We start from the raw sequence: 20303 nt of genomic DNA, 5'->3' as shown, positions 1-20303 counted from the left end.
CTCCTTCCCTTTAAACAAATGCTTTTTTTAATGTGTCCCAGGCCCCCCCCCCCCGATATTGAAACCACTCTAGTCACCTCTAGGGCCCATCGAGGAGTGACCCCCCTGTCCCCCATCGCCCCCCCACAATAGAGTATATAAAAACATGCATGTATAATACTGGCATGTCAACATCAAAACACAAGCCCCTTCATCGCCCCCCTGAAAATTCCAGCTGCCCCCCCCATCTCCTCCCCAATTGTACTGTCCCCAGCCCTGTGCTCCTGCCCCCCCCAAATTACCCAGTGGATAGCGTGCAAAAGATGGGACCTGCAAGGGGGTGGGCTCGGCTGGGGGCATTCCCCTGCCCCCCAAAACCATCCCCATCCCCGCAAGGTTGGGTCTGTAACAGTCTGAAGTCACTTGGTGCCTGGGTGGGGTTGGCGTTGGGCCGGTTCCCGCCACACTCCTCCGTCGGGCCTTTCTTGTTCTGTTGTTCCAGGCCCCCTGGCGCCGGCATCCCCCCTCGGCCCTGCCGCGGGTTCATCAGCCCGACCCGCCAGAGGGGCGAGGAGGCGCAGCCAACGAGCTGCCGGCATCTCTCCTCCCTTTGGCCCGTTTCGTTCTGTCCTTCCTCGCCCCCCGAAACGTGACTAGCCCGAGGCGGGGCAGGAGGGGAACCTCCGGCAACCTCTCCACCTTTCTCCCTCTTCCGTCCCCATTCAGACGCCTCCCACCCATCTCCCCCGTTGGCCAATGTGGGGTTGTAAATAGGATCAACGAGGAATTGGCGCCCAGCGGCATCTCTCCTTTTTGCCCCCTTCTTTGTTCTTTTGTTCCATGTCCCGCTGTAGGCCCCAAAATCCCAGTTCCTGGCTGGCTGGATCCCTGTGCAGCGGGGAGCCAGGGGAGAAGGGGCGTTGGGGTTTCCATCGCTGGCTCTGTTTCATTCGTCCGTTTGGGATGGGGCAAGCTGGGATGTAAACATGCCCCTGGCAGCCGAGGGGTCCCACTGGCGTCTCGGGCCCGCGCTTTTTCTTGTCTTGTAAACATGGAAATTGAAAGAGTTTTATTTGCTGTCGAAGGGGCAATGAGCCAGAAGGGAGGGAGGGCAAGGAAAGGGAGTGGGGGGAGGGATAGAAAGAAGGCCAAATGGAGGGAGTGTCACTGGATGGATGGATGAGTTGGCAGAAGGCTGGATGGACGGATGAAGGGATGGGTAGCTGGATGGATGGATGGACATACGCCAGGATGGGTGGACAGATACATCACTGAATGAATGGGTGGCAGGGGAGATGGATGGATGAATGGACAGACGGATGGATGGCCGGGGAGATGGATGGATGGATGGATGGCAGAGGGGATGGATGGATGGGTGGGTGGACAGACAGATGCATCACTGGATGGAAAAGTCGGTAGAAGACTGGACGGACAGCAGAATGGACGGGCTGCAGGACAGCTAGATGGACAGTAGGACTCCGGGATGGATGGACGGACGCAAGGATGGATGGCAGAATGGCTGGAAGGACAGCTAGATGGATAGTGGGATGGATGGACGGATGGACAGCGGGACGGATGGTTGGATGGCTGGATGGACAGCGGGACAAATGGATGAAAGCATACAGGTGGACAGATGGAGAGGGGTTTCTTCCTCCATTCTCTTTCTGTTCTTCTTTCCTGGCTCCGTCCCCGAGGCGGAAGGGGGATTGGAGGCCACACCCCTCTGTTGGCTGCCGTAATCCCCCTCTCCGCCCCCTCGGCCCCCCTGGATGGTTGGTCCCCATTAGAGCAGTGCCGGGGGGGCTCCTGGGTTGGGGGGGCTGGGGACAGCACGGAGTCGTCTTCACTGGAACACTGGGGAGGGATGGGGGGGTCAGGAGAAGGGGGAACAGGGAGGGGGAGCAGGGGGGCAGCATAGGGTCAGGAAGAGGTGTGGGTGGGGAAGAGAAGGACAGTTAATGCAGGGCATCTCAGGGTCCCAGGGAAGTCGTTTGGGGCATATCAGGGTCCGGGGGTGGGGGAGGGTTGAAGTCCTGGAGGGGTCATGTGGGGTGTGTTGGGGGAGGGCCATTCAGGGTGTATGAAAGTCCGGGGGGGGGTTGTGCTGGGCTTTTTTGGCGGGGAATCGTGTATCAAGATCTTGGTGTATCAAGAGCTTGGGGGGTGATGTTTCGGGATCCTGGGAGTCACGTGGGGTGTATTGGGGTCTGTGGGAGTCATTTGGAGGTCTTGGTTGGGTGGTTCCAGGGGGGTCATGTGGGCAGAGTGTGGTCCTGGGAGGTTGTGTGGGGCATCATGGGGTTGTCTGAGGCGTAGGGGGGGGCCTGAGGAAGATTTGGGGACCAAGAGGATTGTGTGTGGCAAATAGGGATCGAAGGGGGTATTTTGTGGTCCCAGGGAGTTGCGCTGGGTCCCAGGGGGGTTTTGGGGTTCCAGGGTGGGGTTGTGGCACTCCGTACCTCAGGGGAGTGCCCGGTAACCTCCCTGTTCCTCGTTTGGATGGGATTGGGATACTGCATATAAAACAGGCCAGGTGAGGTACAAGGGGAAGGTTATGATCTGCTGAAAGCCACGGTTCTATCGGAACGTGTCTATCATCGGTGCGTGTGAAGTTATGAGGCTGTGTTGTACGGTTGTGAGGTGGGGAATCGGCCAGATATTAGCTGCCCGGAGACACCAGCAAGGGAACAAACTGATGCCCAGGTGGGTGTCGAACAACCATCAACAGCCAGCGTCCAGCAAGGGAGCTACAGAGCAATGACAGGGAAATTGCTCAACCTTGTCTGGGGTCTCAGCAATGCCCCCAGACCAGACATACCTGGACTTGTGCTCTCCAAGCACGGGGCCTGACCGTGGAAAAGAGGGGACGGGGCCACATGGTTTCTCCTTTCTCCTCCCCCACCCCACACTGGAGGCAGGGAGAATGCTGGAGCTGAGGAGACTGGTCCCCAGGCTAACAGGGAGAGCCGGCGTGTGAGACTAACCAACGTGCAGTATCCAGCAGGGTGAGAAAAATGACTTTGTCCCGATATTCCCTAGTCTCTAGGTGGGGAATTTAGCCTGCGCACGTCTCTGTTACTGTCCTTTGGTAACTACTCTGACTTTTGCCTATCACTTCTAACCCATCGTCTGTGATCAAGAAGCCGATTCTCGTGGTGATCCTTACCGGGGAGTTTGCCTGCAGGGTTTGGACAATCTGCCCGGGTTACAAAGGCTGGTGTGTGTCCACTCGCCACTGATGATGTGGGGAACCACTTAATAAACGTACATTGCTCAAGAACGGGTCAGGAGCAGCACAAGACGGTATGGTCCTGAGCTGGGAGGATCTGGCTGATGCCTTTCCCTGTGTGTCCCATGAGTGGCCCCAGCCAGGCGTGAGATTCTCCCCGTGGGGACAGGTGAGTGATCGCAGCGCCTGGAGGGGGTCACTAGCAGGACATTGTGGGAGACAGCCCAGGCTGGGGAGAGAGTTCAGGGGGGCACAGCGGTCCCACAGTCCCAGGTTGCACCCTGGGAATCCCGTCACAGGGGCATTTGGGGGTTCCAGAGCATTCTGTGGGACATATTGGGTCCAGGGGGTCATGTGAGGCCTATCAGGGCCGTGGTGTCATGTGGGGCATTTTAGGGTCCCAGTGGGATCGTGTGGGGTGTATCCTGGGTGCTCCATGGGATCCCAGGGAGTGTACTGTGGTCCCAGGGGGTCAGGAGGGGTGGGAATTTTGGGGTACGAGGGGTGGGTGTATCAGGATTCCAGGGGCATATCAGGGTCCAGGGGTCCTGGGGATGTTTATGGGTCCCTTGGGATTGTGTGGGCCTTATCGGGGTCTTGAGGGACATTTGGGAGTCCAGGGGTCATGTGGGATGAACCGGGGTCCCAGGGGCATTTCAAGGTCCTGTGGGGTTGTGTGGGCTGAATCAGGGTCCCAGAGGGTATTTCAGGGGATTCTGCAAGGCGTATTGGGGTGCCAGCAAAATTTGGGGGTCCCAGGGCATATCAGGGTCCCAGGGGGATTGTGCAGGGTGTATTGGGGTTCTGGGGGGTATTCAGGGTCCCAAGTGGCTGTGCGGGGTGTTTTGCGATCCCAGGGGGTGTTTCTGTGGTCCCAGGGGGAATGTGTGCAGCAAATTGGGGTACCGGGGAGGTCATGTGGGACATGTTGTGTCTTGGGGGTTGGGCAGGACACACTGGAGTCCCAGGGGATCATGCAGGGCATATTGGGGTCCTGGGAGTCACGGGGGGTGAATTGGAGTCCCAGGGGGTGCATCAGGGTCCCAGGAGTGTATGGGCTTCCCAGGTGCACATCGAGATCCTGGGGGTATATTGGGGTCCTGGGAGTGAATGGGGGTCCCGGGGGCATTTTGGGGTCCCAGGAGTGTTTCAGCATCCTGGGAGCATGTCAAAATTCTGGGCGGGCCTATGGGGGTCCTGGGGACATATCAGGGTCCCAGAGATGTATCGAGGTCCTGGGGGCATTTCGGGGTCCAAGGGTGATTTGGGGTCCTGGGGACATATGGGGGCTCTAGGGGAGATTTGGGGTCCCTGGGGGCAATTCGGGAGGTTCCGGGGGCCGCGCCCCTCACTCACGGCCGAAGTTGATGGCGACCGAGAGGATGATGATGATGACGCCCCCGAGCAGGGCCACCATGCTCAGCAGTTTGGCCACACGGCCCAGCCGCCGCGCCCCGTCCACGTCCCCCTGCTGCAGGCTGTTCCGGGACTGTGGGGAGAGACGTGGGGTAAGATGGGGGGGGCTCCTGGCCCCATAACCCCCCCCACATCACCGCCCGAGACCCCCTCCCGCATGGCAGGGGGCAGGGGCAGGGCAGGGGATATCTGTGGCCCCGAGAGCTATTGGGGAAATAGTGGGGGATATGGGGCATGCGGGGGGGGGGGTCTGGTGGGTTTGGGGTACAGCAGGAGGGGTGGGTGGAGTATTTTGGAGGACTGGGGACTGCAGTGGGGTTATTGGATTCTTCGGGATTTTCTGGGGCCCAGAGGCTATTGGGGTGCAGTGTGGGGTTGTTGGGGGCTTTGGGGACATGGTGGGTTGGGGGGGCGCAGTGTGGAATACTAAGGTGCAGTGGGGGTTTTGATGTGACGTGGACAGTTTTGGGTTGCAGTGGGGGGATACTGGGGGCATGTTGGGGGGCTCTGGGGGGTGCTGGGTTTCTGGAGCACATGGGGTGAGGTGGGGTTCTGGGGGTGCTGGGTTTCTGGGAAGCATGCAGGTGAGATGGGGGACTGGGGGGTGCAATGGGTTTCTGTGGGACATGGGGGCATGGTGGGGGGCTCTGGAGGTGCAGTGGGTTTCTGTGGGGCATGAGGGCTGCAGCAGGGGGCTCTGGGATGTGGTGTTTCTGAGGGGGTGCAAAGGGGGGTTCTGGGGGCACATTGGGTTCCTGGCAGGCATGGGGGGGCATGGTGGGGAGCTCTGGGGTGTGGTGGGTTTCCAGGGAGCATGGGGGGTATGTTGGGGGGCTCTGGGGTGGTCTGGGGGCATAGTGGGAGGCTCTGGGGGGTAGTTGTTTTCTGGGGGGCTCTGGGAAACAGTGGGTTTCACAGGTTTCTGGGGGGCATGTTGGGGGCTCTGGAGTGGGCTGGGAGTGCGGTGGGGGCTCTGAGTGGTGGTGGGGGCTCTGGAGGGGAGGTGGAGGGCTCTGGGGGGCAGTGGGGGGCTTGGGGGTGGCTCTCACCATGACGGAGTAAACGAAGGCGACGATGTTGATGGGCCAGATGGGGCAGAAGCAGGCCAGGGCGGCCAGCAGGATGTAATCCCGCGGCTTCTCCGCCTCCGGGCCCCCCTCGGCCCCCGAGGGCTGGCGGCTCAGGCTAGGACGGGGCGAGCCTGCCCCCGCCAGATGCACCTGGGACCCCACCAGGCTGCCCCGCACCCGCGGCCCCCCGTTAGCGCTGGCCTTGCCCCCCAAGTCGCCCAGGGAGGCCGATTTGGAGCGAGCAGGGGCCGGAGTGGGGGGGGAGGTTTGGGGGGGGCAGGGGGCACCCCCCACACCCACGGCCTGTCCATTTTGTTGGGGCCCCTCCTCGGGCTCCCCCTCATCCTCCACCATCACAGTCACTGCTGGTGAGGGGGGGGCATCTGGGGCCGAGGGGGGAATGTCTGGGGCCGAAGGGGGGGCATCTGGGGCCGAGGGGGGAACGTCTGGGGCCGAGGGGGGTGACTGCAGCTCAGTTGGCCCCAGGGGGGGTGTCTCGTCCTTTTCCATGTCGTCCGACATTGGGGTGCCCTGGGCGAAGAGATGGGAGGGGTAGAGACACAGGGACACAGACCCACAACTCACTGCCCCACCCCCGAACCTCCTCCCACCCCCCACTTCCCCCCAACTCCCTCCCATCCCCCACCCCTACTGCCCCAACCCCCTCCTGCCCCACACTCCCTCTCATCCCCCACTTCCCCACCCCCAACCTCCCCCCCTCCCATCCCCCCTGCCCCACCCACCAAAAAAACCTCCCATCCCCCACTGTCCCAATCTCCTCCCACCCCCCACAATTCCCTCCCATCCCCCACCCCTACTGCCCCCCAACCTCCTCCAGCCCCACACTCCCTCTCATCCCCCACTTCCCCACCCCCAACCTCCTCCCATCCCCCACTGCCCCACCCACGAACCTCCTCCCACCCCTCACTGCCCCACGCCCCAAAAAACCCTCCCACCCCGCACTGCCCCCCCAAACTCCCTCCCAGCCCCCACCCCTACTGCCCCCCAACCCCCTCCAGTCCCACACTCCCTCCCATCCTCCACTTCCTCAACCCGAACTTCCTCCCATCCCCAACTGCACCCAACCTCCTCTCATCCCGCCACTTCCCCCCATCTCCCTCTCATCCCCCACTTCCCCACCCCCAACTTCCTCCCATCCCCCACTCCCCCCAAAAAAACCCTACCATCCCCCACTGCTCCAATCTCCTCCCACCCCCAACTCCCTCCCATCCCCCACTCCTACTGCCCCCAACCCCCTCCTGCCCCAAACTCCCTCCCATCCCCTACTGCCCCACCCCCGAATCTTCTCACTGCCCCACCCCCCAAAAAACCCTACCATCCCCCACTGCCCCAACCTCCTGCCACCCCCACTTCCCCCCCAAACTCCCTCCCATACCCCACTGGCCCACCCCGAATCTCCTCCCACCTCCACTGCCCCCAACCTCCTCCAATCCCCCACTCCCCCCCGAACTCCCTCCCATCCCCCACCCCTACTGCCCCCGAACCCCCTCTCATCCCCCACCCCAACATCCTCCCACCCCCCCACAACTCCCTCCCATCCGCACCCCCTACTGCCCCAACCTCCTCCCACCCCACTCCCTTCTGGCCCCCAAGCCCCCTCGTGTCCCCCCCATTCCCCCCCGGAGCCCCCTCCCATCCGCCAACACCTCCCGGGGGCTGGCTTGGGTTGTTTTCCCTTATCTCAGGGTGGGGGAGGGGAAGAGAGGCAGGCCAGGGCCCCCCTCCCCCCGCTCCCCCTGTGCCGGCGGCTCCTGCCCCGGGGGGGGTCGGTCCCTACCTGTCGCGCTGCCCGAGATGCTGGGGGGGACCCGGGTGCGGCGGCTGCAGACAGGCTCCCCCCCCACCCCCGGGAGGCGGGATGGAGCGAGCGAGGGAAACGCGCTAGCGGAGGGAGGGAGGCAACAGCCAGCCCCCCCCGCCCCCCCGGCTTTGTCTGGGGCTGAGACTGACCCCCCCCAGCCCCCACCCCCGTCACATGCAGCTACAGCCGCCTCGGGACTGGAGCAGTCAGCTCAGCCCCCCCCCCCCCCCCAGCGCCGCCTAGGGGGGCAGCCCCTGGGAGAGGGGGCACCGGGGAGGGAGGTGGCTTCGGGTGGAGCGGGGGCTGCAGGTCGGGAGTGAGGGGCACCGCTTAGCTGCGGGGGGGCTGCGGGTCGGGAGCGAGGGGCGCCCCAGGGCCGGGTGGGGGGGGGGCTGCGGGTCGGGAGCGAGGGGCGCCCCAGGGCCGGGTGGGGGGGGGCTGCGGGTCGGGAGCGAGGGGCGCCCCAGGGCCGGGTGGGGGGGGGCTGCGGGTCGGGAGCGAGGGGCGCCCCAGGGCCGGGTGGGGGGGGGCTGCGGGTCGGGAGCGAGGGGCGCCCCAGGGCCGGGTCGGGGGGCTGCGGGACGGGAGCGAGGGGCGCCCCAGGGCCGGGTGGGGGGCTGCGGGACGGGAGCGAGGGGCGCCCCAGGGCCGGGTCGGGGGGCTGCGGGACGGGAGCGAGGGGCGCCCCAGGGCCGGGTCGGGGGGCTGCGGGTCGGGAGCGAGGGGCGCCCCAGGGCCGGGTCGGGGGGCTGCGGGTCGGGAGCGAGGGGCGCCCCAGGGCCGGGTGGGGGGGGGGCTGCGGGTCGGGAGCGAGGGGCGCCCCAGGGCCGGGTGGGGGGGGGGCTGCGGGTCGGGAGCGAGGGGCGCCCCAGGGCCGGGTCGGGGGGCGGGCTGCGGGTCGGGAGCGAGGGGCGCCCCAGGGCCGGGTCGGGGGGCTGCGGGACGGGAGCGAGGGGCGCCCCAGGGCCGGGTCGGGGGGCTGCGGGACGGGAGCGAGGGGCGCCCCAGGGCCGGGTGGGGGGCTGCGGGTCGGGAGCGAGGGGCGCCCCAGGGCCGGGTCGGGGGGCTGCGGGTCGGGAGCGAGGGGCGCCCCAGGGCCGGGTGGGGGGCTGCGGGACGGGAGCGAGGGGCACCCCAGGGCTCACCCCCCGCCCCGGCGGGTTATAAATGTTGGCTGCGGGACTGGGCGCGAGAGATTTTAGCTCGTTCCGTGGGGAGAGTCGGGGGGGCCAGAGCCGCGGGAACCGCCCAGAAACACCCCGCCCCCCCAGCCCCCCAGGGATTCCCGGCCTCTGCAGGAGGCGGGGGGGGGCAGCTCCCAGTCCCCCCCCCCGCTCGGTGACTCAGGCCCTGGCTCAATAGCAGTTTAATGGGGCGAGCGGCGCCGGGGGGGTCCCAGGGGAGGGAGCGATGCCCCCCCCGGCGCGGGGGTCCCGGCAGCGGCTGGGGGCAGGGAGCTGGGGGGGAGCTCCGCAGTGGGGGTGGGGCCTGGGGGGTGCCTGGGAGGGGATCCCGGCTGGGAGGGTGGTAGGAGCTGTGTTGGGGGGCATAGACACCCCCCACTTCCACCCAGCCCCCGCTCTTGGCTTTGAGAGACCCTACAATAAACGAAGGACATTGGGTTGCTGGGTTTTCACCCTTGTTACTAAAAGCCTTCGCTGGTGAGACATGGGGGTGAGGAGGGAAATGGGTCCCTGGAGAGGCAGGGAAGTGGGGCCCCAGGGACGGAGGGAGGGAAGTGGGGTCCCGGGGGGGGAGTGGGGTCCCCTGGGAGGCAGGGAGGGAAGTGGGGCAGCAGGGGGGGGAGTGTGGTCTCTGGGGAGGCAAGGAGAGATATGGGCACCGGGAGGGGAGTGGGGTGCCCGGGGAGGCAGCGAGGGAAGTGGGGTACGGGGGGTTCCCCGGTGCTGTCGCGTTAGAAGAAAGACTCAAGGCGGCGCGTGGTTTATTCGTCGTGGTTTTATACAATACAAAAGAGCGCGGGGGGAACCCCCAGACGTCGGGGGGCCATGCAGGGGGGCGGGGGCTGAGTCAACGCGAGACGCGGCTGGACCGAGAACACGAACACGAGAAAACAAAATAAATCATAAAATCCCATAGAAAACGGCGGGGGGGGGGGACGGACAGAGGGAGGTCTGGGGGGTCAGGAGACCCCTGGACAGAAGGGTGCCAAGGCTGGGGGGAAACTGGGGGGACCCCAGGACAGAAGGGAATCGGAGGTCTCCCCTATGGGAGGGGGGATTGGACCAGGGCTGGTACCAGCCCCCAGCAATATCCGTGACACTCCCCAGCTAGCCCAGCCCTGGGCCCCCCTGCACCTTCATGAATCCGGCTGGTGAGGGGGTGGGAGCTCTGGGGCTGGGCCAGGGGTTCCCTACAGACCTCAGGGCCCAGATGCAGCTGCCCCAGGACTCCTGGGTTCTCTGTAGACCTTGGGGCGCAGGGCCCAGATGCAGCTGCCTCCAGACACCGGGGTCCCCTATAGACCTCGGCCCATTCCCCAGCCAAGGATGGAGTAAGATTGATTTTGGGATTGGGGGGGCTATTGGGGGGTTTAGAGGTGAGGGGGCCCCTCTGTCCAGGGAGAAGAGGACGGTTGGGGAGGGCAGGCTGTGGGGCCTGTCTGGACAGGGGAGGTGGGCGGTCCCCATCTCTCTGGGGGGAGGGGATGGTGGGGGGCCCCCGTCTGTCCGGTGTCGCGTCCTCCCTTTGCCAAGCGTGAGGAGAGGACCCAACATTCAATCCTCCCTGGCCGCGGGTTCTGGTTCCGGCAGCGCCGTGGGGGGCTCCAGCGGCGCTGTGGGGGGATGACCTTGGGGGAAGGGTCAGCTCCTGCCCCCCACGAATCACCAGGGCTGCGTGGGGAGCGGTTGGCTCACCACAGGGGCCCCCTCCATGGGCAGGACAGTGACGGCCGACGTGGGCGGGGCCGCTGCTGCTGCCAGGGGGCACAGCTCGCCCGTACCTGTGGGGGGAGACAGAGATGAGAGGGTGTGTGTGGGTGCCTCCCATAATACCCCCAGCACATCCTGTTAACTCTGAACCCTACTGACTCCCACCTGGCTAGTTCTGCCCCCTCCACACACAGACAGACCCTGGATCAGACAGACACACTCATGCTCTAAGAGTGGGGGAGGGGCTAACACCAGATCCTTTGATCTTGGGGCACAGGGCCCAGACCCAGCTGTCCCCGGACGCCAGGGTTCCCTACAGACCTTGGGGCCCAGACACAGCCACCCCCAGGACTCCTGGGGTCCCTATAGATCTTGGGGCGCAGCCGCAGCCACCCCTGGACGCTGGGGTTCTCAATAGACCTTGGGGTCCAGGGCCCAGAGGCAGCCGCCCCCGGACGCTTGGGTTCTCTAGAGACCTTGGGGCCCAGGGCTCAGATGCAGCTGCCCCTGGATGCCAGGGTTTTCTACAGACCTCGGGGCGCAGATGCAGCTGCCCCTAGGACTCCTGGGTTCTCTGTAGACCTTGGGGCGCAGGGCCCAGATGCAGCTGCCTCCAGACCCCGGGGTCCCCTATAGACCTTGGGCACAGGCCCCAGACGCAGCCGCCCCTGGACACTGGGGTTCTCTAGAGACCTTGGGGCGCAGGGCCCAGAGGCTCCCCTCCCCCAGTAGGCGAGCAGCTTGCCTGTCCCTGGCGATTCACCGCAGCGGTTGGGCCTCAGCGGGCGCGGCCCCGGGCCCCTCTCCGGCTCCAGCCCCGGCCCCGGCCCCAGCGTGCGTCTGCAGGTGCCCGTTGAGCTGTGCCGGGGTCTTACAGTGCACGCCGCACAGCTTGCACAGGAAGCGCTCCACCCGCGGGGCCGACAGTCCGTGGTCCTTGACTGCATGCACCCGGAGGTAAGCCGCTGTGGTGAACCCTACGGGGGGCGAGAAGGACAAACCACCAGGTCAGCGTCCGCCACACAACCCTGGGGCCTGTTCTACTCTGCTGCTGCGGTGCTCTGCCCCAGAGGCGGCTGCATCTCAACACCGGGCCAGGGGTCCCCGTAGGAACTGCCCCGGCCCCGCCCCAGAGGCGGCTGCGTCTCAACACCGGGCCAGGGGTCCCCGTAGGAACTGCCCCGGCCCCGCCCCAGAGGCGGCTGCGTCTCAACACCGGACCAGGGGGCCCCGTAGGAACTGCCCCGGCCCCGCCCCAGAGGCGGCTGCGTCTCAACACCGGACCAGGGGGCCCCGTAGGAACTGCCCCGGCCCCGCCCCAGAGGCAGCTGCATCTCAACACCGGGCCAGGGGTCCCCGTAGGAACTGCCCCGGCCCCGCCCCAGAGGCGGCTGCGTCTCAACACCGGGCCAGGGGTCCCCGTAGGAACTGCCCCGGCCCCGCCCCAGAGGCGGCTGCGTCTCAACAGGGGGCCAGGGGTCCCCGTAGGAACTGCCCCGGCCCCGCCCCAGAGGCGGCTGCGTCTCAACACCGGGCCAGGGGTCCCCGTAGGAACTGCCCCGGCCCCGCCCCAGAGGCGGCTGCGTCTCAGCACCGGGCCAGGGGTCCCCGTAGGAACTGCCCCGGCCCCGCCCCAGAGGCGGCTGCGTCTCAGCACCGGGCCAGGGGGCCCCGTAGGAACTGCCCCGGCCCCGCCCCAGAGGCGGCTGCGTCTCAACACCGGGCCAGGGGTCCCCGTAGGAACTGCCCCGGCCCCGCCCCAGAGGCGGCTGCGTCTCAGCACCGGGCCAGGGGTCCCCGTAGGAACTGCCCCGGCCCCGCCCCAGAGGCGGCTGCGTCTCAGCACCGGACCAGGGGTCCCCGTAGGAACTGCCCCGGCCCCGCCCCAGAGGCGGCTGCGTCTCAGCACCGGTCCAGGGGGCCCCGTAGGAACTGCCCCGGCCCCGCCCCAGAGGCGGCTGCGTCAGCACCAGTTGAAAAAACGTGAGAGGTGCAAGCTCATTAACGTCTGCCCGCGTGTGACAAGCCTGGCCCGGCAGCCCTCTGCCCCGGCCCCAGACATCGAGAGAGCACCGCGGGCCCGGGTCAGTCCCGGCAGAGCCGGGGACGGAAGGTGGGGACCTGCCTGGTCGCCTGGCAGGCCCCAGGATGAGGGCAGAGGCCTTTGGTCCATGATGAGGCCGTGCAGGAACAGGTCCAGCCACAAGGGGGCAGGCTACACACCCGCCGCCCTCGCCTACCTTGTGTGCAGGGAACTTCCGCAGTGGGGGGCCCGGTCATTCGGAGGTGCTCTGCCTGCCCAGCGACCCCGGCCTGACGCGCCTGGCGCCCCAGGGACACAGAGCCCATGCTTGGCCTGTCGCTCGGGAAGACAGGGCCCAGCGCCCCCAGCCTGGCACTCTCCACTCCCAGTGCCCCGGGGCCTGCCCTGAGCCTGGCACGCCCCATACCTGGTATCCCGGGAAGACGAGTCCCACCCCTGGCCTGGCATTGCCCATGCATGGCACCCCAGGGAGATGGGGCCCACCCCCAGCCTGGTGCTCCCCACACCCGGCACCCTGGGAAGATGGGGCACATGCGTGACCTGGCACTCCCCATGCCTCGGGGTCTGCCCTGAGCCTGGCACTCCTCACACCTGGTGCCATGGGGAGACGGGGCACATGCCTGGCCTGTCACTTCCCACATCTGGCATCCCGGGAAGACAAGTCCTGCCCCTGGCCTGGCACTGTCCATGCATGGCACCCCAGGGAGATGGGGCCCACCCCCAGCCTGGTGCTCCCCACACCCGGCACCCTGGGAAGATGGGGCACATGCGTGACCTGGCACTCCCCATGCCTCGGGGTCTGCCCTGAGCCTGGCACTCCTCACACCTGGTGCCATGGGGAGACGGGGCACATGCCTGGCCTGTCACTTCCCACATCTGGCATCCCGGGAAGACAAGTCCCGCCCCTGGCCTGGCACTGTCCATGCATGGCACCCCAGGGAGATGGGGCCCACCCCCAGCCTGGTGCTCCCCACACCCGGCACCCTGGGAAGATGGGGTCTACCCCCGGCCTGGTGCTCCCCACGCCCTGGGGAGACGGGGCCCATGCCTGGCCTGGCACTCCCGCCCCCGGTGGGTACAGTGGGGTAGAGCCCAGCCCAGTAGTGGGTCTGGCAGCACCGGGGGCACACGGCTCTCACTCTCTCGCACACACACGGGTGCCCCCTACCTTTGTTGCACAGCTCACAGATGTGGTTGGGCCCCTGGCTGTGCACCTTCATGTGGTCCGTGATGTAGGCCGCGCTCAGCATCTTGCCGCACACGTGACACGGCACCTTCTCCTCGTGGCGCACCGTGTGTGCCCGCAGCCGGTCCTTCGTGGCAAAGGCCGCCTCGCACGTCTGGGAGGAGCCGGGGGGGGGTTAGGGGCAAGCCAAGGGGCCGGCCCCCTGGGCTGCCATCCCGGACATCTTGCTCTCCCTAGAAGCACTCTGGGGCCCCTCTAGGGGAGTTGTCCCAGATGCCTGGGTCCCATCCCAGTCTCTGGTAGAGCTGTGGGGCCCCTTGTGGGAGCTGTCACACACGCCTGGGTCCCATACCCAGTTGCGGTCTCTGGGAGCGCTGTGGGACTCCTCAGGGAAGCCATCCTGGACGACTGGGTCCCATTCCCCACCCCAGTCCCCCCAGAAGTGCTGTGAGGACCCCTGGAGGAGCTGTCCCGGACACCTGGGTCCCGTCCCCCACCCCAGTCTCTCTAGACGCTGTGGCGTTTCTGTGGGGCTGCGGGCCCTGGGGGGGTAGGGCGCAGGGGGATGCGGGCGGGTAGGTACCTCACATTTGAAGGGTCTCTCTGTCGAATGCACCTGGCGCACGTGGCTGTTGAGATGGTCTGGCCTATGGGGGGAGCAAACACAGGTCACGGCTTGGCAACCCCCCTGCAGCCCCAGCCGCCAGGCTGGCGAGGGGCTCTCTGGCCAGCCAGCGCCCCGCTCGGCTCCCCCCCCCGCGGCGGCCGTACCGGGAGAAGCTCTTGCCGCAGTGGCTGCAGACGTAGGGCTTGTGCACGGCGCCGTCGTGGGAGCGCACATGGTAACTCATGCGGTCCTTGCGCTTGAAGCGCTGCTGGCAGACGGGGCACTGGTAGGGCTTCTCGTCCGAGTGCGACAGCTTGTGCCGGTTGAGGTGGTAGACGTCGCGGAAGGCCTTGCCGCACATCTCGCAGGCGTGATTCTTCCGGATCCGCTTGCCAGAGGCCGTGGTGGTCACCAGCCCTGCAGCCCCGCCCCCCTCCGCCCCTGGCGCGGCCCCGCCCCCCCCGGCCCCCAGGGCCGAGACGCTCAGCAGGCTGAGGGGCACCATGGTGGGCATCTTCATGGCGGCAGGGCTGGGGCGGGCAGCCTTGGCGCCCGTGTGGATGGCCTCGTGGCGCCGGAGGTTGTAGCCGTTCTTGAACTCCTTGGCGCAGAGCGAGCAGATGTACGGCCCCTTGCTTTTCGACTTCTTCTGGGCCTCGCTGGGTGGGGGCGGCGCGGGCGGCTGGGCCGGGGGGGGCTGGGAGGCGGCCTGCGGGGCTGGGGCCACCTGCCCCCCGCTGCCCTCGGGCCCTGGCGGCTGCTGTTTCAGGGCTGCCGTGTCCACCGTGGAGGCAGCTGGAGCTGAGGCCGTGGCAGCCGCCACCACCGCCGCGGCTGCGGCCGTCTCCTGGGCGGCTGCCAGCACCGGGAGCAGGTCCACCTGCAGGGAATCAGCAGAGGTGGCTGGAGCGGGTGGCGGGGGTGCTGTGGTGGCAGCCTGCGGGGGAGGCAGAGGGGGTTAGAGGGAGGCGGGGGCAGACTCAGAAGAGGCGTCACAGTCAAAACCAACTAGGGTAAATTCCAGCCCCCCAAGCTTTGGATTTTCCATTGGAATTCCTGGGAAATTCCAGCCCCCAAAACTTTGTTCAGAGAGACAAAAGCCTGTTCAATTAATTAATTACAAAGAAACAAACAAGCCCTGGGAAGTTCCACGCTCCAGAAGCTTATGGGATAACAAAGACGTGAGCAATCCCGGAAAGCCTTTTGTATTTGGTTAACCCAGGAATTCTGGCCCGACTCAATTTTGGTCATTTTATTTTGTTTCATGCCCTGTGACGCTGTAATTCAAAGCCAAACGTCATCAGATTTAATTTTAATTATTTAAAAATACATGGAAAACCCTTCTGCCTCCCCAACAACAACTGAAGAAATCAATTTGTTACCTGTAAAAAAATTCTAGGGGAAAAAAAATTGAAAGATTTATTTTAATATAATCCAGGGAAAGTCCAGCACAACAAAAATACCGGTCTTTAAAATAACCAAGTGACAAGGTTAGTTTGTCCTAGAAATTTTAAGGGGTTTTTCAATAAATTCAAAACACTGTAGGTGCAATTTCGCATTTTCTAAAAGATAAAGTGAAATATTTACGGGGGGGGGCAGAGGGGAACACATTTCAGCTAAGAAATCTCTTTAATTTTTATATATCTATACAAATTTAAAACAACTGCGATGTCTTAGGTAAAAAAAAATTCAATGCACCATTTTAAAAATGAAATGAGAAATTCCAACACAATTTTTTTAAATTTAAGGGAAAATAATGAGAAAAACAATAATGTAATATATTACCTTACATATTTTGACTGCATTTTTTCATAAAACATACAGAATTATATTAGATCTGTAATGTAAAATGTCTAATCAGATTATATACACAATAAGCTTCCTTGGCTTATTTACCTGGAGAAATTCTGAAACAATGAACCCTGTTATGTTAAAGATTGTTATGGAAATTCTCACTTTTTCAAATAAATTATTTACAAAAATAAACTGGGAGAAATTCCAACACAAACCCAACTCATTTTATTTTAATTGCGGAAAATAACTCGGAAATTCAAGACCAAAAAACTTTCTTATCTTTATTCTGACCATCTGAGGCCCCACTCCTCTGGAGATTTACGCACGGGACTAATTTTAGCCGTGAAAACCGTCTTACTAATTCAATGGGTCAATTCACACTCCTAAAACTAAAGGTGCATAGGACTTTGGAGGCCGGGATTGTCTATCATGATACAGATAAAGTGCAACTCAGATTGCCAGTTCGAAACAGCTAACCCTTACGAGCGTGGATGTAACTAGCCAAAAGCAATTTGTAGGAATATTTGTTTATTTAAAGTTAATTCCTTGTCATAATGCTTTTCATTAGTAACCTTAACTGTGATCCCCAAGCCCCATTTAAAACTCTCCCAGCAACACCATTGCTATGTACTTCACGTAACTGATCCCGTACCCAGGTAGTCAGATGGTATAATCGCTTAGAAATTGTATAATCAAATCAGATGCAATTATGAACTGCAGGACACAGTTAAGGAAATCTATAACGGGAATTTTTGGAACCAATTTTGCCCTTACTTGAGATATTTCCACAAATATCTTATTTTAGAGCCATAACCTTCTGGTTTTGCCACTTGTGGAAAGGCTTTAAGATCATTCCAGAAAACAATTTAAAGATAACGAAAGCAGAGTGTTTCTGTTGGACTAAACTATACGGGGATTCCTTGCCTGGTGCTGAGATGGATTTAAATTGGTGCCCCCTAGAGGGGAAAGGCCCCAAGTCCCGTCCCCCGAGCCAGCCAGTGCCCGGCCCTGCGTAAATATCTGACCCAGCACCCTGTAGAGGAGAAAGTCCCCGTGTCCCTGGCAGCCCTGCTGCCGCATTTGCTCACCTGGAAGGGGCTCTGGGTGCAGCCCTGGGAGGCGAAAAACCGGGACTGGATTTCGGCCCCGACCTGGAGGGGATTCTGTGTGTGACTCTGCTAATGTGAGAGGAGAGGTGGGTCAGAGGAGCCATGGGAGATGGGAGCAGGGAGCTCGCCCGAGAGTCACTAAGCCCCGGGGTGGGGATGGGAAATACCAAGCTCATCAGTGCGGGAGTTAACTCTGGTCCCTAACAATGGCCACGGTTTGCTGCTGATCATCCCAGTGGAACGGTTTCCCCTCCCCCACCCAAGCAGGAGGGGCTGTGATGGTAACAGCCAATGGGAGTGGGTTCGGGGACATGGTGGAGGAGAGGAGGGAGAGGCAGAGGGCAGTCTGAAGAAGACATGAGACAGTGGGGGACCTGGGTAGGAGGGTCTAGGCAGGGAGGGGGAGGGCTGTGTTGTATGGAGAAGTGGGAGGTGAGGCAGCAGTGGGGCAGTGGAGGGGTCACAGGGCTAGGAAGGGGTCATGGGGTGAAAGAGCAGAAGGGTAGGGGAGGGGTTTTCTCTGAAGAGTGGGGTCACGGGGAGAGGGTCTCTCTGAGGGATCATGAGATGGGAGAGCAGTGGGTGTGGGGCTCTCTGTGAGGGGAGGGACCACAGAGTGGGGGAGGAGTGCAGTGGGGGAGAGTCTCTGTGAGGGGTGGGGCCATAGGGTGGAGGAGGAAGGATCTCTGAGAGGGGAAGGTGGTGGGGGAGAGGTCACACAGTTTGGCAGGGGTTCCTCTGAAGGGAGGGTCATGTGCTGCTTGGGGAGGGGTCCCCGTGAGGGGAGGTGGTAACATGATGGGGGAGGGGTCCCCGTGAGGGGAGGATGGTGAGGGAGGGGGTCTCATGATGGGGGAAGGGTCCCTGCAAAGTGAGGGGTCACAGATTGGGAGAAGGGTCCCTGTAAGGGGAGGGTCACACAGAGAGGGAGAGGTGGCTGTGAGAGGAGGGTGGTGGGGGAGGGGTCCCTGTAAGGCAAGTACCACACACTGGGAGCAGGGCTCCTGTGAGGAGAGGGGTCCCTGTGATGGGAGGGTCACACAGTGGGGGAGGGGTTCCTGCGAGAGGAGGGTCACACAGTGGGGGAGGGGTTCTTGTGAGGGAAGGGTCACATGGTGGGGGAGGGGGTCACACGGTGAGGGAAGGGTCCCTGTGACGGGAGGGTTCACAGTAGGTGATAAGGTCACATGGTGGGGGAGAGGTCTCTGTGAGGGGATGGTCACGCGGTGGGGGAGGGGTTTCTGTGAGGGGATGGGTCCCGGTGGGGGAGGGTCACGTGGTGGGGGAGGGGTCTCTGGGAAGGGAGGGGTCCCGGCGGGGGAGGGTCACGCGGTGGGGGAGGGGTTTCTGTGAGGGGAAGGTCACGCGGTGGGGGAGGGGTTCCTGTGAGGGGAGGGGTCCCGGCGGGGGAGGGTCACGCGGTGGGGGAGGATTTCCTGTGAGGGGAGGGGTCCCGGTGGGGGAGGGTCACGTGGTGGGGGAGGGGTTCCTGTGAGGGGAGGGGTCCCGGCGGGGGAGGGTCACGCGGTGGGGGAGGGGTCTCTGGGAGGGGAGGGGTCCCGGCAGGGGAGGGTCACGCGGTGGGGGAGGGGTTCCTGTGAGGGGAGGGGTCCCGGCGGGGGAGGGTCACGCGGTGGGGGAGGGGTCTCTGTGAGGGGAGGGGTCCTGGCGGGGGAGGGTCACGCGGTGGGGGAGGGGTCTCTGTGAGGGGAGGGGTCCCGGCGGGGGAGGGTCACGCGGTGGGGGAGGGGTCTCTGTGAGGGGAAGGTCACGCGGTGGGGGGAGGGGTTCCTGTGAGGGGAGGGGTCCTGGCAGGGGAGGGTCACGCGGTGGGGGAGGGGTGTTTGTGAGGGGAAGGTCACGCGGTGGGGGAGGGGTTCCTGTGAGGGGAGGGGGTCCTGGCGGGGGAGGGTCACGCGGTGGGGGAGGGGTCTCTGGGAGGGGAGGGGTCCCGGCAGGGGAGGGTCACGCGGTGGGGGAGGGGTTCCTGTGAGGGGAGGGGTCCCGGCGGGGGAGGGTCACGCGGTGGGGGAGGGGTTCCTGTGAGGGGAGGGGTCCCGGCGGGGGAGGGTCACGCGGTGGGGGAGGGGTCTCTGGGAGGGGAGGGGTGCCGGCGGGGGAGGGTCACGCGGTGGGGGAGGGGTCTGTGGGAGGGGAGGGGTCCCGGCGGGGGAGGGTCACGCGGTGGGGGAGGGGTTTCTGTGAGGGGAGGGGTCCCGGCGGGGGAGGGTCACGCGGTGGGGGAGGGGTCTCTGTGAGGGGAGGGGTCCCGGCGGGGGAGGGTCACGCGGTGGGGGAGGGGTCTCTGGGAGGGGAGGGGTCCCGGCGGGGGAAGGTCACGCGGTGGGGGAGGGGTCTCTGTGAGGGGAGGGGTCCCGGCGGGGGAGGGTCACGCGGTGGGGGAGGGGTCTCTGGGAGGGGTCCCGGCGGGGGAGGGTCACGCGGTGGGGGAGGGGTTCCTGTGAGGGGAGGGGTCCCGGCGGGGGAGGGTCACGCGGTGGGGGAGGGGTTCCTGTGAGGGGAGGGGTCCCGGCGGGGGAGGGTCACGCGGTGGGGGAGGGGTTCCTGTGAGGGGAAGGTCACGCGGTGGGGGAGGGGTTCCTGTGAGGGGAGGGGGTCCCGGCGGGGGAGGGGGGGCGGCGCGGCGCCGCGCGCGGCGCGGGGGCGCGCACGGCGGGTGTCGGGCGGCGCGCGGCCCCGCCCCCGCCGAGGCGGCCCCGCCCGCTGGGACTGGAGGGCGGGGGCGGCGCGCGGCCCCCCCGCGCGGCCTCGCGGCGGGGCGGGGGTACCTGGAAGATGAAGCTGCTCCAGTTGCTCGGGTCCATGGCGGCGGCGGGCGGGGGCCGGGGAGGGCGGGGGAGCGAGCGGGGAGCAGGAGCAGCGCCGCGCGGGCGGGGGGAGTGAGGTGGGAGGGGGGGAGCGAGGAGGTAGCGGCGCGAGGACACCTCCGCGCCGACGCTGATTGGCCCCTTCAGCGCACGCTCTCGCGGCGCGCGACAGGCTCCCTGAGGGGGGGGCGTTAGTGATTGGCCGACGCTGGAGTCCTTGGCGTGGGGGTTCTTGCAGGGCTCCCATTGGTCGCTCCAGTGAGACTAAGAAGACGACCCCACGTGGGGTTGCTTCTGATTGGGTGAAAACTCTGAGATAGCGCGT

At 64.6% G+C, this 20303-nt stretch overlaps 3 protein-coding genes across 6 annotated transcripts in view; 1 reads left to right on the top strand and 2 right to left on the bottom strand.

Annotated features, from left to right (window-relative positions):
- Positions 1-1033: 1033 nt before the first annotated feature.
- On the bottom strand, positions 1034-7660 carry PRRT2 (proline rich transmembrane protein 2). Its single transcript, XM_073346439.1, has 4 exons — positions 7493-7660; positions 5674-6225; positions 4565-4697; positions 1034-1833 (listed from the first exon to the last, which is right to left on the bottom strand). Exons 2-4 carry the CDS (start codon positions 6214-6216, stop codon positions 1823-1825), a joined length of 687 nt encoding a protein of 228 aa, XP_073202540.1. The 5' UTR covers positions 6217-6225; positions 7493-7660; the 3' UTR covers positions 1034-1822.
- Positions 7661-9457: 1797 nt separating this feature from the next.
- On the bottom strand, positions 9458-20259 carry MAZ (MYC associated zinc finger protein). Of its 4 annotated transcripts, none has more exons than XM_073346435.1 (7): positions 19940-20259; positions 17130-17216; positions 14412-15184; positions 14224-14287; positions 13623-13794; positions 11156-11387; positions 10394-10481 (listed from the first exon to the last, which is right to left on the bottom strand). In XM_073346435.1, the coding sequence occupies exons 1-6, from the start codon at positions 19973-19975 to the stop codon at positions 11170-11172; spliced, it is 1350 nt and encodes a 449-aa protein (XP_073202536.1). In that variant the 5' UTR covers positions 19976-20259; the 3' UTR covers positions 10394-10481; positions 11156-11169. The 4 variants fall into 4 exon arrangements, with proteins under 4 accessions (XP_073202537.1, XP_073202538.1, XP_073202536.1 ...); XM_073346434.1 differs by having other exon boundaries at positions 17130-17219; positions 19940-20258; XM_073346436.1 differs by lacking the exon at positions 11156-11387 and having other exon boundaries at positions 9458-10481; positions 17130-17219; positions 19940-20257.
- Positions 19974-20303, top strand: part of MVP (major vault protein) — a 3623-nt gene continuing 3293 nt past the window's right edge. Inside the window, 1 exon segment of the mRNA XM_073346344.1 lies at positions 19974-20050. Within this exon segment, the coding sequence (XP_073202445.1) occupies positions 19974-20050 (77 nt within the window).

Source organism: Lepidochelys kempii, chromosome 6 (genome assembly GCF_965140265.1).
Source record: "Lepidochelys kempii isolate rLepKem1 chromosome 6, rLepKem1.hap2, whole genome shotgun sequence".
In the NCBI taxonomy this organism is placed as follows: Eukaryota; Metazoa; Chordata; order Testudines; family Cheloniidae; genus Lepidochelys; species Lepidochelys kempii.
Note: the sequence above shows the minus strand (reverse complement) of the source record. Positions and strands in the feature narration are given on the sequence as shown.